The 16854-nt window shown below is 45.8% G+C and overlaps 1 protein-coding gene across 3 annotated transcripts in view; it reads right to left on the bottom strand.

Moving 5' to 3' along the window:
- The window catches only part of apaf1 (apoptotic peptidase activating factor 1), a 75153-nt gene extending 59258 nt beyond the window's left edge, over positions 1–15895 (bottom strand). For 2 of the 3 annotated variants that reach the window (XM_088646009.1, XM_088646012.1), the window contains exons 1-11: positions 15739–15895; positions 13693–13913; positions 11222–11411; positions 7808–8005; positions 7403–7586; positions 6809–6921; positions 5942–6073; positions 3958–4196; positions 3266–3433; positions 1996–2127; positions 614–727 (exon numbers count right to left, since the gene is read on the bottom strand). In XM_088646009.1, the coding sequence (XP_088502135.1) occupies positions 614–727; positions 1996–2127; positions 3266–3433; positions 3958–4196; positions 5942–6073; positions 6809–6921; positions 7403–7586; positions 7808–8005; positions 11222–11411; positions 13693–13830 (1608 nt within the window). In that variant the 5' untranslated portion in view covers positions 13831–13913; positions 15739–15895. Of the gene's footprint in view, positions 1–613; positions 728–1995; positions 2128–3265; positions 3434–3957; positions 4197–5941; positions 6074–6808; positions 6922–7402; positions 7587–7807; positions 8006–11221; positions 11412–13692; positions 13925–15738 lie in introns of all 3 variants that reach the window. The other variant, XM_088646010.1, reaches the window with a different exon arrangement.
- Between the last annotated feature and the right edge of the window lie 959 nt (positions 15896–16854).

Below are 16854 nucleotides of genomic sequence, written 5' to 3'. Positions count from 1 at the left end.
TACTGCATGGCTACAGAAGGGCAGGCAGCGGCATGTCCACCTCAGTCCAGTCTCGAAAGCTCTGCAGGGCTGGGCCTGGTCAGTTCTGTGATGGGAGGCTTCCAATCACACAGACTGGAACTCCCGAGCAACCCCGTCATGAAAGATCCCAGGGCACTGTTCATGGGCCAGAGGTGTCACCCTGGTGTCCTGTCTCAATTCCTCTTTGAACATGAACAATGTGACCTCCCTAAAGCCCCGCGTTAATTCATGTGGTGAAGTAGTGTCTGTCTTCTAGTCCTGATCTGCAGCGCAGATGTGCGTCACCAGCAAGCCTGCTGGACTTTGTAGAGAACAAGACTCTTTGTTTCTGCCGAGCTGAAGAGCACGGAGCCAAGAACACGAGGTGCTCAGAACAGCGCTGCTTTTAATAACGTTAAAATGTTTATGAGTTACTTTCAGTATTAACTTATTTTTAAAAATGGAAAATGTCATTACCCTGTAACTATGCAATAAAGCTGAACTTGACTTTTGTGACCTAAAATGGGTAAGTTTATTGTTTATGTCCAACCGTTTCACAATGCAAAACTAACTTCTCAGCTCCTGTACATGGAAGCCACTGAGCAACACGTACCTCTTTGTCCAAAATACTGCTGTACTCCACGTAGTCATTGATGAGGCTGGCTGGTCCCATGATCTGAGCCTTGGTTTTCACCCAGTCCAGAGAGAACAAGAAGGAGTACAGCTCCTATATGGTAAAGCACAACATTTGCGTTTTCCTGATGACAGTAGCAATTTCACAGGAGGCGAGGCTGCCAAGTGTGTGCAATTCGGCAGCAGCCCACACGGCACGATTCAGCACGCAGCCTTTTCAACTGGCCACAACAGCTCTCTGGGGACAGCAAAGTGTTTTGAATGGCCACTAAACACCTCCCCCCGTCCAAGACTAAAACATCTCTCAGGCATGTAAAGACTGTGCGGTCTTCCCAATCTGTGAAATTGGACTGAATGTGACATTTTTAACCCATTTAACCCCAAGAAATGAATGCCTCTTGCTAGAGGCAGCATAAGGGCAGCAGGTAGTATCAGAGTGAGTATGAAAGCAAAACAGCTTAGCAGACCAGTGTTACAGTGCAGGGCTTGGAAGCACCTGACAAAAAACTCAGGGCCTAACGAACCAGTGTACCGGACTTAGGAAATAGTCACTTAAGCCACATTAGGCAATGCAAATGCTCACTGAACAACACAAGCAGAAGAGCAGATTAACAGACCAACATTATCAACAAACATGAAACGGGCAATCTTCAGCTGTATGTATCCTGCAGGTATATATACAGCAGTGGTCTCCAACCCTGGTCCTGGAACAATTATCTATGTCACTTATTATCTTCCTACTCCCCACCTCACAAAGTTCATCCACGGACTCTGGTCTCCTGTCTGTCTACACTCTATGGGTGACAGAGCCCTCTTCTGCTGCACCCCAAAGCTCTGGAATTGGATTCCCAAGGATATCAGGGAGTCACCTTCCCTGAGTGCTTTCAAATCCAGACTCAAAATCTTCTTTTTCAGAAGGGCTTTTATCTAATTGAGGTCTGTCTGCCTCTTTGCATCTTCTATCACATTATAAACCCTTCTGTTTCTTTGTGCTAATTTAAACCCCTATCTTTGATGCCGTTTTCATCGTTTTAACTTTTTTCTTTTACTGTATATAAAATATAGTCTTTTATTATTAATGTTAAGCAATGAGCTTCACTGAATCATTAATTGCTTAATTGATAAATTTGATTAACTGTTCAATTCCTTAAACAACTGTTCCCAATTTACTTAAATGACTGGTGATTTAAAGTGTAAATAACTAAGATATAAATAACTGGATTGGGGCTCTCCAGGACCAAGGTTGGTCCAGTATATCCAGCCCTTAGGTCTCTAAGTAAGTTACGTCTTACAGTACAGTATACTGAAACTCCAGCGAGAAGTGCCTAAACGACAGGAGTTAGTCCTGAATGAGCAGCTCACCTCGTGCAGATTCCCTCTGGCCATGTGATATCCCAGATACCTGTACCAGTACAGACAGTCCTCATCGCCTGCTGTGGGATGGGTGTTTTTATAATACTTCTGATACTGATGGACCACTTTGAAATGCAGCTCCTGGTCAAAGAAAAAGAGATTCGCTTTACATATTCAGCAAGTCCTGAAGCGAGCAGCGAGCTGAAAGAGCTCAGAAGGCCCACAGGGTGATCATGAGTTTGTCTCGCCAATCAATTCCATCCTGTCATTCGTCCAACAACTTGTTTTTTCCCCAGCATTCCCAAGTCTGAGCTACACCAGCCCTGCAGTTAACCCCATTAGCAGACAGCGAAAACCAAATAAAAGCTTAAAAAGTCATTTTAATTTTGAAATCACCAATTCCATCCTAGCGACACAATTTAGAATTGCCTACATTTATGACCTGCTCGCGCGCTACAAGCCCTGAGGTACTGTGGGGGCTCACCTGTCTGAGGCACTTGAGACACTCGCTCCAAGCTCCCCACAAAACTGCCCGCTAACGAGTTAACCGAGACACTATTTTAAAATTATTTCTAAATCATCTTGATTTTATCCTCATATAACACAATCCTTCTCCATGCTTTTACTCCTGGCTACCTTCTTCCTTATACAGCTCATGTAGAAAACTAACTCTGCAAGGCGCCACCCAATGGAAGTGTTCACTCCAGCACTTAAATATCACAGAGCCCCTAAGGAGAGAGTGAATACTGGGAACATACTGCACCAAAACACTGCTGAGGGACTGAAGGCATGTTGAAAAGGAGTTCTGCAACAGCTGGACTGAGAAAATGCACAACAGTGCGTTCTTGCATCATGAGCAGCAGATACGATGGCTAGTGAGTAGAAAGGGAGTGGACAGCACAAATCTCACCAAGGCGGTGTTGAGAAGGTGAAAAGCATGTTAATAACTGGTCGAGCAGCTCAGCTGAGAAACTCCCTGAAAGCACCGGAAGAAACTCAGCACTGTTATTACTTGTAGCGATTTTACAGAATATTTGCGAGTAGTAAATGCAAATCATTCGGCCCCTGACGAATCTTTGTCATTCATTTAAATTCCTACTTAAAAAAAAACGAATGGACATTTTTTTTAAAATGGGCTGAAGTCGTTCAAGGGGGTTCAGGTCAGCAGGCGTAGGCTGCAAAGGAACAAGTAAAGGTTTATTCCCTGCTGAAAAGAGAAGAAAGGAAACGCAGCGTTTCGGCTGTGGAGCCCTCTTCGGGTGTGGAAGCGGGATCGCACCTGAATCCTGTAGCGGTTCTGCTCGGTGAGGAAGTCCAGCTGCAGATCGTGGAGGTAATAGAGATAAGGCGTCTTGTTGGAATCGCGGAACAGCAAGGATTTGTTCACAAACTCCTGGAGGATATCCTCAACTTCCTCAGGTTCCAGATCCCACAGAACAGACAGGACCTATTACGGAAAAACAGGCAGAACACAGCGTGACTCGCTGGATTTGTTTTTTCAGAATCCATCACATAACGGTACACTCAAAGAAAGCTGTGAAAGAAATCACGACCTATGCCATCTAATATTCATACTGCAGGCAAAAAATATTTTATTAAAAAAAAACTGGTGAGAAAGAAACTAGGGCACAAATACCCAGAAGAAAGAAGTCAAAATTGCCACTGAATGCAGAAACGCGGGGTGATTCGTAATTCGTCTTGGGGTTAGAGATGGAGAAACCATGGCTAATGGGACACTGGGTCAGGGAACGAACCTGGAAAAACACTTGAAAGATGACGCAAACTGAAAATTACACAGCAAAGACCAGAATCTTCCTGCCACACAATTAAACCAAATTGAAAAGAGTGCTTTCTGCTCGCCAGGCCATAAAGACTGAAATAACTCTCCATTACCTCCTGAAAGGGGCTTTTAATATTAGCTGTCATCCTGCACACTAATGCCTGTGTCTGGGCTCTGGGGCCCAGTCTTACCTTCACCGGCACTTTCACATCCTTCGCAAGGACAGTCAGGTCTTTGTAAAAGTCCTTGTGGTCGTCCGGCAGGACCTCAATGCTGGCGGACATGGCCTGATCCAAGGCTTCGTAGTCGTAAGAGGTGGACTTGCGAATCCTTTTGAACTGCTTGTTCTGCAGCTGCAGGAGGTAGTAAGCCCAGCGGTCCGGAAACACGCGCAGCAGGGCTCCAATCAGGGACACGACCAGAGGCGAGCCTGGAGGAACACCGGACAGCGGAGTCAGCCACCGTGGAAACCACCGCAGCCACCAGCACTGGTGCCCTGGAAGAGAGTGGGCACGTTTGCCTGGCCAGGGAGAGCAGCACGGACAACTTAGACACCTGTTAACCTAGACAGCAGGTCTTTCGACTGCGGAGTACCCGGAGAAAACCCACATGGACAGGAAGAACATACACGCTCCACACAAAAAGGAGGCCCGGACTGGAATTCAACTCATGACACCAGGGCACCGTCGGATGGCAAGACAGAGATGCAATGAGCTGACGAACACTTGAGAAAATGTGTGGCGACAACCTCAAACGTCAAAGCGGAACAAGCGGACGCATCCCGCGCTGAAAGGGATATCCGGCAAAAGAAGCCGAACCTTCTTATCTTTGTGTAAAAAGCTACCAATCCATGTGGTTGCACCTGATACGTTGGGTTCTTCAAGAAACAGTTACTAAGAGACGATCCTGGGATCACAGCTGCAGAAAAACGACATTTCAAGGGGCTGGATGGACAGAAAGGACTCCTCTCATCTGTAACCTCTCTCATATTTTTTGTATGATATTATGTATGACAATGCAGCTCATTCACATTATAATTTAGATTAAAACCTTCAATTTACAGCACGACTAAAACTCTTTCCTGCTAGCAAATGCAAGCACAATTTTGTCTAAAGTCTTGTGAAACGGGGAGATAAATACACTATAAAACCACATGGTCACTGTGCTAAATTTGTATAATTATTATCTTTATTTTATATGGCGTTTATATGGCCTTTAACTTCTCAAAGTGCTTTACAGTAGGAGCAAAAAGTTCAAAAGGAGAAGAGGTAACATCAGCACAATTAAAAATGAGTTTAGAATGCAGAAATGTAATGCCTGTAAATACTGAAAGGTGAAATAATGCAAATAAGGACATTCAGCAGGACTTTCTAAACCACCAGACGTCCACTGATGTTGCATTTTACCTCTTTATTTTCTGCAGTTTTAGGAAGCTGAATTATTTCTAACTGCTCCACCCTTCACTACCAGAAAAATGAGACTCAATAGATATGTACAACAAAATGGCAAAAGAAAAATGCTCCAGCAAACCCTTAATGTTGAACTTCCCCACCAAAAGTCCCATCATGACCGCAAACTTCTTCTCTGTATTTCAAGTTCATAAAATAAACGAACATCCTGAAACATCTCGTTCCATTTTAATTCACATACCACTGCACATGGACAGATATCACAGAGTGAACCTGCTGTGGCTGGCCCTGCTGCCACAGTATAGTCACAAATTATTAATACAAGAAAGTAGGGCAGAAAATAAATTAATACTTTGTTCAACACCTTTGGGGAAACGCAAGCAGAAATACTAGGGGCATAATAAATGGCCTATGCATACTATATGAGACACTTTTCTAAATACATGCAGAAAAAGAACACCTTCAATTAAATGAGAAAATGCATAATTTATGAAGTCAAATATCACTTGGTAATAAGATATATTTTGACCCCCATTGTTCTCCACATATTTTACATGACGTGACCTCAGTCAATGATTTTGCTGACTCTTTTCTTACGGCCCATGTATGGCAAGAACAGGTCACTCCCATGTCAATTCTGCCTGCTCCACACATGGACTCTGCTGGGGCTTAAGGAAAGCCCACTCCACTCCTCTCCAGCAAGCACGCTGCGCTGCCATCGCCAGGCCGCTGGGGGACCCGGCGTGGCGCGGCGCGGCGCCCGTACCTTTGCACTCCTGCACGATCTGGCACGCCTGCTCTGGCAGCGCCGCCACCTTCCTGCTCACAAACACAGCCAGGACCTCCAGCGCCTTGTCCTCCTCCAGGCCGCGGCCCACTGACACCTCGAACTTCTGGCCTGTGGAGAGGCGCCAGTACAGGAGAAACACAGTTAGGACTAAACCACCAGCGTCTCACCTGAGCAACCCGCCCACTGCAACTTCTAACAGAGAGCCCCTTATCCCTATCTCCCCGTTTTGAAAGCCACTTGCATCTTGAGCTCTCCGAGACAACAAAATCACACACCATTACTTGTCCAACTTCTTTTACACGCGAGACATGGAAACTGCTGGAACTAGAGGATCGCCTACAGGGAAATACGATCTGAGGAGAGGGTCAACGCAGATTTAGAAAAGGTAGGATTGGCCTAACTTAGAATTAGAGCTCATTGAAAAAGCAGCAACAGTACTTGATACTCAAGCGTATGTGGCATAGTTTGATTTTCAGGAGGCCTGCAATTCAATTCCTCATAGAAGATGAATTGATTTGAGAACTGGTTAATAGAAAACAGGAAAGACAAGGGATGAACTTTAGCAGAGTACCACAGAGGTCTGTACTAGGACCACTGCTCTTCCTTATCAATATTAATTAGCCAAATTTGGGTGTATTTAGTAAATTAGTCAAATTTGTAGATGATAACAAATAGAAGGTTTATCAAACATTGTACACGCAGCAGATGAAATTCAAAAAGGTATAATTCAGGACCTGGCATATCAGGACATCAAAACCAACTGTGACCAGACAGTCACAAGCTCAGAAGCCCCTTGCTGATCAATTCTAATAATTGATCACCACGGTCAGGCCTGCAGCGCACCTGCCACGCAGTCTGTCAGGCTCCGGTCCCGCGTGGTGAGCAGAACTCGGCACTGGATGTCAAAGGCCCGCAGAACCGCGCCGTCCCAGACGTCATCCAGAATGAGGAGCGACCTGAGGTGCACAACAGCAGGAAGGACAAGAAAGCCGAGCTCACTCACAGCGGCTCCTGGCCGGAGCGTCCCCCCCGATACCGGCGGATTCTGCCACGGCAAAAAGGGATGAACACTCCTGCCTGCAGCAGCTACTCGTCTTTACTGCTCTTTTAACTTCTTTCAACAATAACACTGCTCCAGTCTGGGCATTCGGGTTTGGATGAGAAATATTAACTTTAAAAAATGCTGATGGGTCACGTGCAAGGCAACAGAAGGAAGGGGGAAGGGGGTGAATACTTTTGAAAAGTACTGCATCACAAAGCATCTAATCCTCCAGCCCCCAATCCTCAGTTCCGGGACTTATTTTGAAATGGCTTGATGGAGTTAAAACCGAGACGGCGAATCTACTCGGGGTGGAATCCGGGGGCTCCGATATTCCGAGCGCTGCTAGGGTTCCGGTCCGTGCCGTGGATACGTGAATCTGAGGCGGGTGCACACACCTGGGGTACTTGCGGATCATGAGGAACCGCAGGCGGTCTTTGGCTTCCTCGATAGTGCTGGGGGGTCTCTGGCAAAACTGGGAGTCCAGGTCCAAGCGGAAGCAGAGAGACTGCATCTTCACCAGTAGTCCTGCCTTGTCCAGCTGCCCCACAGCCAGCCAGTGGACCCCTCCGGGAAAGCACACTGTCAGGAGGGGAAGCGAACAGGGGGATAAAGTGCCATGCACACACACCAATGCCCAAAACTGTATTTTTGCTGAAAGCATGGATATGCATATACATATAATGATAAAGGGATTCTGCACTTCAATAACAAACGCTGCCCGCTTGGAGCTGCACAGTATCTGGTTGGTTAAGCCCAGTCCCTTGCACCACGTGAGGCATGAGCGTGGATCGGAGACCCACCTGTCAGCAGCTCGTTGTCCCGGACGGCCTCCGCCGCCAGCACGGACTTCCCGAAGCCGGCCATGCCGAACACCGTCACCCAGCCCGGTGCCGCCAGCAGCTTGTACAGCTTCTCCCGGATCCGGTTGACCAGCTCGGGCCGCTTGACAAACACCACGGGCCTCTGAGGGACGCCCCCTTCCCTGAGCACGGCCTGCACTGGAACACACAGGCGGGCGTCACCCCCAGCCAGCCCCAGAGAATAGCACCCAACCTGAGGAATCTGCCTTTACTAGCACACATCTCGGGGACTCTGCCTAGCATTAGGCCACAGCACTCGGGGGGCTCTGCTGCGGCTAACCCTGCACTGCGCAACTACCAGCCTGCGTGAGTTCAGAGCACCAGAACACTGAAAATGTCTCATGAATGGCTGCTCTGAAAAACAAAGGAGAATGACATGACTCGCCACTTGTTTAGCATGAAGGGAGCTGACTTTGCACAGTGTGTTAATGAATCTAGGCCCATTGTAAACGGAGAGAACACTTTGCCTCCACAAGGCAGTTAGCAAGGAGATGTTCTTAGAACTTTTACAATCCTGGACTTGAAACTACGCCTCCCCCATTCCGGGCCCTCATTTACTGAATGCGCTCCAGAGCGGTGGGGGGTGGACGTTTCCTTCTGCCTACTGCCTGAACCACACATGCCAAAGAACAACCTGATTTGCATAAGCCCAAACCCTGCTTGATATCAAAGACAAAAAGCTAGTGTCAAAGTCAAATGCCCAAAATGAGCACAGAAACGTCTGGGACTACCCCAGCGCCTCAGCCACTCAAATAGCAAAGACCAAAAGTAAAGAGCAAAGGCCGCTCCTTATTGGGGGGAGGATTGTCGGCTTTTGGAAAAAAACAATTCTGCAGCAATTCCAGCGAGGGAGACGAGCCGGTCCTCCGATCGGCACCCACTCTCCTTCAAGCTGCTGTGGAGCTCAGGGCGTTTCGACTGGCTCACAGGTGTGACAGGCAGCGTGTCTGCGGGTCCCCTCCCTCACCCTGCAGGAAACAGGCTCGCTGCTGGAAAGTCTGGAGTGACACAACTGGCAATTTCCACACCGCACAGCGAAGAGATGACTGGCGGTTCAAGATGGTACAATAAAAAAATATTTAATGCTACAAAACACAGAAAACAAAAATCTCCAGTTTGCAATAAAACAGCACGACAGAGCGCAAAGTGTAGGAAGGGAAAGGATGTAACCTTGGACAAAGCAACAGAGCTGAGCGGTCTCACAGACAAGATTGTGAGAGGTGGTTCCAGTGGGTTACCAATCAACAGGTTAATACTTTCTAATTTGAAAACGCTATGTGAAAAATTATTTAAAAAATCTGTTTAGCAACATATGCAAAGCATAAGGGCAGGATTTTTAGAAAAAGCTCCTCAATAAATTGTGTGCATGAATACAGTGCATATTTTGACTATTTTGACTACTTTATAGAGGTACAGACAAATCAAATTGTCCTTTGACAAAATAAGTGATAAAGTGTTGTTTCTGGACTTACAGAAAGAGTTGACGGGTCCATCGTTTTTCTATATATTCAAACATTTGAGATATTTATATTAATGCCAACACATTGATCAATTCTCCTTTGCAAGTGCCCAAACTCCAGTCTTGAAATACATTAACAAGCAATAACCCATGCAAACCCACAACTCTAAAACTGACAGAGATGTGGAAGAGGTACTATACCAGCTAGAACTTTAGGGGCTGGCTTTGCTCCTTGAAAGGGATTATGTCAAGTGTTAAGTATTCACCAACGCCGGGGCATCAAAGGCAGATTAAAGGAAAACCGATGGTCTTCAAGAGTAAGAAATGTGCAGACAGGACACACATTAAGGGCATGGTGGCGGTTCAGATCCAGACTGGAAGACTGACAGACGAGCATTACTCTGAACTATCTTGACTACCAACATCACAGAATGAAAAATGTCCCGGGGCAGGAGAGGCCAGGCTGGCACCTTTACTGCGCAGGGGGATCAAGTCAGCAGACCACACAGCACTAGGACCTGAACAGACCTCGGGATGTGAAGTTATTAGGAAGCACACATCCTCAAGAACAGAAGGCTTTCCACATCTTGACACGAACAGCGGTGCGAGTGTGGAGCGGGCTGCCCAGCCCTGTGGTTGATGCCGATACCCTGGCGCTCTGCAGGCAACAGCTGGAGGATATCCTTGGCTCTATTCGCTACCGACGTGTTTCAAGACTGGAGTTTGGACAGTCTAGAAGGGGGTCAAAGGAGCTCCTCTTCTCATTTATATCCCGTTTATGTTCTTACCAAACAAACACTGCCCCATTCTCTCTTCACTCCCTCTCCCGAGTTCCTGGTCGGTCTCATCCCTGAACTACCCATCGAAGCCATTCATTGCATTTGGCGTACTGCACTACGTATTGCATAGACCCTGGACACATAGCAGCTCTATTTATATTGAGCTCTGTCTGAGTTTATTTTATTCAATTTCTATTGCACTGTTATTTATTATGTAACCTTATTTTGAAACTTTAATTTTGTGATTTTTACCTCCCCCGGTGAGCTCTTAGAAAAGACATTTCATTGCCAGCAACTACTGGTGCACGCTGTATTGTTGTGCATTTGATAAATAAACTTTGATTGAACGCATAAAAGTGCAGTTACTAATCACCGTTCAGCGCCTGCTCAGACAGCACCCGTGATCTTTGTTATACCATTGCGAGCTCCTGCAACCAGCAGATACAGCACTGTGCTCAGTGGTGCTCCTGCTGGACCGTAGTCAATGTCTCCTTCACCAGCAGGTGACGTAGTGCTAGATAGACGCTGTTTTCCCTCTGCGCTGCAATGGCTCAGCACTTCAGCATGTCCGCCTCACTCTTTCGCGTCTCTTGTCATTTCTACTTCTTTGTCCTATAGCTCAATGATTACTTTTTGCTGCATTTATTTGAGGTATTATTGCATATTTTGTAAATCATCCTGGATTAGAGCACCTGCTAAACTAAATAACAATGAAACCAGACTTTGCAGGAAAGGGCTGAACACTAATCTAGTCTCGCCAGCAGCTCAAGAAGTTGTCCAGACAAGTATGCTTTTTAACAGAACACGTGCACAGTTCTCCGCACAATGATCGCTGTTACAATGACTGAAGTCACAGCTCATGACAAAGTCACCCTAAACCCCAGATGGCAGTGAACGATTTGCACTCAACTGGGATCTAGTGAAGACACAGGGGCTGCTAATGACTGTATAAAGGGAAACATGCAGTTGGAAAATAAACACTGAAGGAGCTCTATAATAATAACTCTATATTTGGAATCCCTGGTCTGCATACATTACACAATAAGACTGCACTGCACAACACAGATATTTTTCGAATACAGGTGATAACGCAGGAAACCCGCTGCGCGACCTCACCTCCGGGACTCTCGCCATCTGGGAAGCTCTTGTCGGCTCTGGGCGAGATCAGAGGAAGGTCCTTCTGCAGCAGGGAGGCGAGGTCACTGTAGCTCTCGCGGATCAGAGCGTTGTAGAGAGAGACGTAGGCATGGTTATCCTTCCTTAAAATCAAATCGATCAAGGCGGCCGCTTGCTCCCTCCGGGTTGCCTGTCGGTCGAGAGGAAAAAGGAAATTAAACACAAAGGTACAGAACACAGGGTTAAGAGTAGACCAGGTGAATGTCATCATGCTGAAAGCTGTTGATCTTAAACAGCAGATCTTCAATAGGTTTGCCATGACACCTTGAGAAAACAAATCGTTTTATTTTTTTTGAGCACCTCTGTTACTTTTCTTTGCCACTTTGCGGGACACCAAGTTACACCCAGGGTTACTTTCACCCAGGGACACCAGTTCATGACAGAACACGCACAGTCACACACACTTGTAATGGGGACAATTAAACTCTCAATGAATAGAACTAATGAAGCAATAGCAGAGACACCTGACACACGCCGAGATGGAGTAAGACTTTTAATCTCATAATGGAAACTTTTAGGCTTCTGACAAGGTCAAAAAATACTGCAACTGTGGAAAATGGAGCAAACTGCAGATATAAGCGCCCGCTGTTTCAGATACAGGACATCATAAAAGAAAGCAGATTATTACTGGCCAGGGTCACAGAAACCTCTCCAGGAAACACAGGTCACAAATCAGGACACCGCCAACTGCAGGGCATACATGACTGTCCTGACTGTACACACAGAGGCAATCAAGATAAGAAGCAGGAGGACACAGGAGTGCCCAGAGACAGAACACGCAGGGCTCCATACAGAAGGCACCCAACTGTAGAAAGCACAGAAACTGAAAGTGCTTGCTGCTCCTCTACTGTGCTACCCACATATCTCTCCCGTGGGACAATGGCAGTTAAACTATTTCACAAGACACAGGTTAAAAACACGTCCGGCGCTCATCACACCAACACAGCAGCGTGAAAAGAGGAAGGAAACACATAGCAGCTCCACCAGAAAATGCACACTGTAAAAAGTGCTGTGACTTGTCAGCTGCTCTTCTTTCATTCAAGGCTTGTGAGGGATCAGGTGTCAAAAGCACTCCTGTTGGGAGAGCCATAAGCCCATTCAAGAACATGGGATGGAAAGGCTCATCAGCTGACTCCAAGATCATAAGAAACGTTGTGTTCTCATGTCTCTGTATGACCAATGTGCACACAAAACAATGAGATCTGCTGCTAAACGGCCTATTCACATTGTTTTCTCATGTCCTTACAGCCTAAACCGCTAACAACTGCATTATTTTTACTTTTTCAGTCAGGTGAAATTTGATCATTACTACTAATAAACTTTTGTGCCGAGTGCTTTTCATGATGTTAAATTCAAGGCTCCTCATTATCATTGGACCAAACAAAAATACCGATATGGGAACACACAAATAACAGCAAATCAAACGAATACAAGTGTGCCAATGAGCTGGAAGACAGGAGCCAAAAGTGCTGACTGTCTTGCGAGATCTGATCCGTGGTGGGAGATCACTTTGCAACCTCGGAGCAATGGGACAGAAAGCAGACCCTCGGGGTCCCCCACAGGGTCCAGAGCCTCGCATTGGGGACTGAAATAAGAGTCTAAAGAGCACGTAGATGTGTAGGGGATTAACACTTCACTCATCTCATGAGGAGCCAAACTGTTCACGCATGCATTTTAGTTTTAGTTCAGTTCTGAGCAGCCTGAGCTGTTAATACGCTGCAACTTGAAAATCATGTTTTGGAAACCCAAGAGAGCACTCTATCAAAATAGTCTGCTAAGACAAAAGCACGCATTAGCTTTTCTGTATTAGGTTGAGAGCCATATAAATGGATACAAGTGATATTATGAACATGATAAATGTCACTTTTACAACATAATGAACATGAGCTTCATATTCAAGGTTTGGATCAAAGACACCAACATTTCTAACTGGAGTTGCTTGACAGACCAGGACCATCAATACTCAAGCTAAGACTGACACATTCAGTAAGATGTTAAATTAACCTCAGAGGATTAAAGAATATGTTAGCTCATAAACTCTGGGGGGGGGGGAAGGGTTCCAGAATTACTCTTCCCTTCTTCAATCAGTTTCCCACAACATGCTGTACTTGTGACAGTCAGTGCATTTTCACAGGACTGCTGGTGTAGCTTAAAAGCTTGTAAATGAACAGAGTGCTTTATCTACGTTCAAGTTTAGACCCATGAGGTTTCATGAAGTGAAGCCTGTTGTTGTACCAAGTGGAGTGATGTGAATATGGGATTTCTCTCCTTTCGCCCACAGCCAAGCAATCAGAAATGTCACCCAGGATCGAACCTTAAACATCAAGGAGCACTCAAAAGGAGGACTGAATATGGACTCTAGGTTAAAATACCGGAGGCTCAACACTAAGCTTCTGAAAAAGGAAGCACACCTTGGCTTTGACGGTCTCCTCTTCATCTGCGCTGAGCACCTCATCGCTAACCATGTGGTCCATGAGGTAGAGGGCCTTGATATCGTCCTCCAGTTTGGACCTGGAGCACAACAGCCTGCTGCGAGCCCGCTCCTCCATGACCTCTCCGCTGGTAACAACACATGCAGCTCTCACTCCGGCCAGGAGACACCAGCGGCACCAGTAAGACAGCTGACGTCAGGCTGTACAAACAAAAGAAAAGCAACAAGACACATCACAGCAGCTGGCCTTTACCCCAGACCTAAAGCAGCCAGCAGCCATATCACCCTGCAGCTCACCACTGGCAGCCCACTGCAGCTCAGCAGGTGTGAGCCTGGTCAGTACCTGGATGGGAGACCTGCTGGGAAAAACTAAGGTTGCTGCTGGAAGAGGTGTTAGTGGGGCCAGTAGGGGGCGCTCACCCTGCTGTCTATGTGAGTCCTAATGCCCCAGTATAGTGACGGGGACACTATACTGTAAAAAGGTGCCGTCCTTCGGATGAGACGTAAAACTGAGGTCCTGACTCTCTGTGGTCATTAAAAATCGTAGGGTGTTTCTTGAAAAGAGTAGGGGTGTTACCCTGGCTTCCTGGCCAAATTTCTCCCTGGCCTTTACCAGTCTTGGCCTCCTAATAATCCCCATCTCTGAACCGGCTTCATCACTCTGCTCTCCTCCCCACTGAGAGCTGGTGTGTGGGGAGAGGACTGGTGGGGCTGCACACTGGTGGTGGTGGAGGAGATTCCCATTACCTGTAAAGCAGTTTGAGTGTCCAGAAAAGCGCGATATAATAAGTGTAAGGAATTTGTTTAGACTTTGCAGAATTTACACTTTAAAAACAACCAGACTAAATTTGACCATATTAAAAAAGGAAAAGATAAATGTTTATTTGAGGTTCTGAAAAACAGCCAAAGATACAATTATGGCAATTGAGTTTGTGTGCAAGAATCACATGGACAGTGACAATTTGCAAAGGCTTTCTTCAAAACGGAAATAAAATACAGATGGCATTAAACCTACCTAATAACAACATTTGGAAGCAGCGCGAAAATAACCTATACGGAACAAAGTTCACTTGACAAGTTTACACTTGAGTCATTTTGAAGTAGTACTGTCTCTTTCACTTTTTGCCTGAACTACTAATATAAGAACATTAGCTGAAAGTTTTTCCGAAGCAATCATTTCTCTTAGCAGCTGATAAAGGTAAAACGCCGTTTCAGATTGAAACCTATTTTCTCTCGTCACTGTTCCAAGATGAGATGTAGTACCAAATCTATCGATTTCTCCACACCTATAGTGGAGACCTGTTTCACTTTGCCAAGCTATTTCTGTATTTCCGAACAAAGCATGCTTTGCATATTTATATTTTCTATTTATAACTAAATGTTACCATATCATACTTTAACTTTACTTAACTTTTACTTTATCATAAAAATAAGTCACGTAAGAGGACTGTAGAACTTTTAAAACAGGTTGAGAGGAAGGTCTGCACTACTAGGAAATGTAGAAATTTTGTTTTCTACATGCAAGTCAGCATTTCGGGTAAAACGGAAAAAAATGCTGACATGCTTGGGCGATACTGCTGTTTTAAAGGTAAAATTCGTTAGTTGATTTGACCAAAAGAGCAGTCACAACGAAGGAACGGAGTTAAAAAAACGAGGGATTTGTTTCAAATACTGAAGATAATATTCCTGTGAGAAGCAGGCTGTAAATACCCAAGAATGAACTACTCTCTGTACTGAACTGAAAGACATTTAAATCAATTGTCGTGAAATTACAGAAAGAACACCGTCAGTTAGCCTTCGAGTGCAAATCCAGAGTACGTGTTTAACATTTAAAAAGTCACCATAAAAACACATTTCCTCTTAGATAGCACCTCTTTTGCATCTATATAAACGGGCAAGGTTTATCAGATCTCAGAACCTGAGATCAACGTCCAAATCGGTCGGGCTGATTATAATGAACTACCAGTTGTTGAATTACATAAAAAATAAATTTCTCACAAGTCCCCAACAAATTAAAGACGCTTACCAGAAGGGGTGTTGTTTTCTTTGCATCTCAATTTCCTCTACATCGTCTATAGTCTCATGTCCGATGCAATTCAGGGTTTCAGAAACTATTTCCAGCTCCTCCCTGTTCAGTTTCTGTTTACATGTTTCAAGAAAGAACGCCTCCCTTACGTCAGACCAGTTTAAATGCACTTCCTGGAGTGGAAACAACTTCCTGGTTCGGCCATCCAATTGGCTGCGCGCCCTTGGGTCACATGATACGCGGGGGACTCCGCCTACCTCTGCTGTATCTGGGCAGAGCAGTGAGTTCCATAGGGCAACATGGAATGTGCATTAATAATGTCTTTTATAATGAGACTCTGTATGCTCTCTGTGCATGAAGATAAAGATGTGCAAATGTGCCGATATTGACCCAATGCATTGTGCGATCACCTTAAGTTAATTTTAATTAAACGGCTTAAACGAACGTGGAAATAATAATGACAATTAATTATTTCGCTCATTTTAATAATTATCCCTGAGACCGAGGAAGAGCGTTTATAAATCAAGGTCTAGCCGTTAAACCCCGTCCACCCCCTCGACAATGTCTTCACAACAGCAACACATTTCATCACCATGGCTCAGACACAGGAATACAGAGCGCTCGCTAAAATACACCAGCTGTATGGCGACCTGAAACAAGATGCGCCCGTTTGACGAAAGCAGAAGACGCCGGTGGCTCGAGTGGTCTGGGTTCCTCTTGGGCACTATGCTCAGGAAGCAGCCCAAGAGCCCGTGAGACTCTGCGAGGCGCCCAGTACAGGTGAGTGACCAGGTATTTCACTCCCTCACACTGCTTGCACACCTGTCAGCTCCCATGGACTCTAATGTTCTCATGTCATTTCAGCTTCCTCAATCTGGCTCACAGGCGCAAGACCTCTGAGAGGAGCACCTAGCGTTCCGATGAGACAAGCTGCCTTCTTCAGAGGAAGATGAGCTGCCACAGAAGGCTCTCGGAAGAAATGGAGCTGCCCTTCAGCCACGTGTAACTGGGGACAGCGCAGATAACGCCTGATCAGAATCGTCCTCCTGTATTGGAGAACTGCAGTGTTTCTCTGTCAGTAGTCTGTATTTCACATCTGCACCCATGGGTGTATGG

The sequence above is a fragment of the Lepisosteus platostomus genome, chromosome 9, assembly GCF_059453375.1.
Source record: "Lepisosteus platostomus isolate fLepPlt1 chromosome 9, fLepPlt1.hap1, whole genome shotgun sequence".
NCBI lineage: Eukaryota > Metazoa > Chordata > Actinopteri > Semionotiformes > Lepisosteidae > Lepisosteus > Lepisosteus platostomus.
This window is presented reverse-complemented; position numbering and strand designations above follow the sequence as displayed.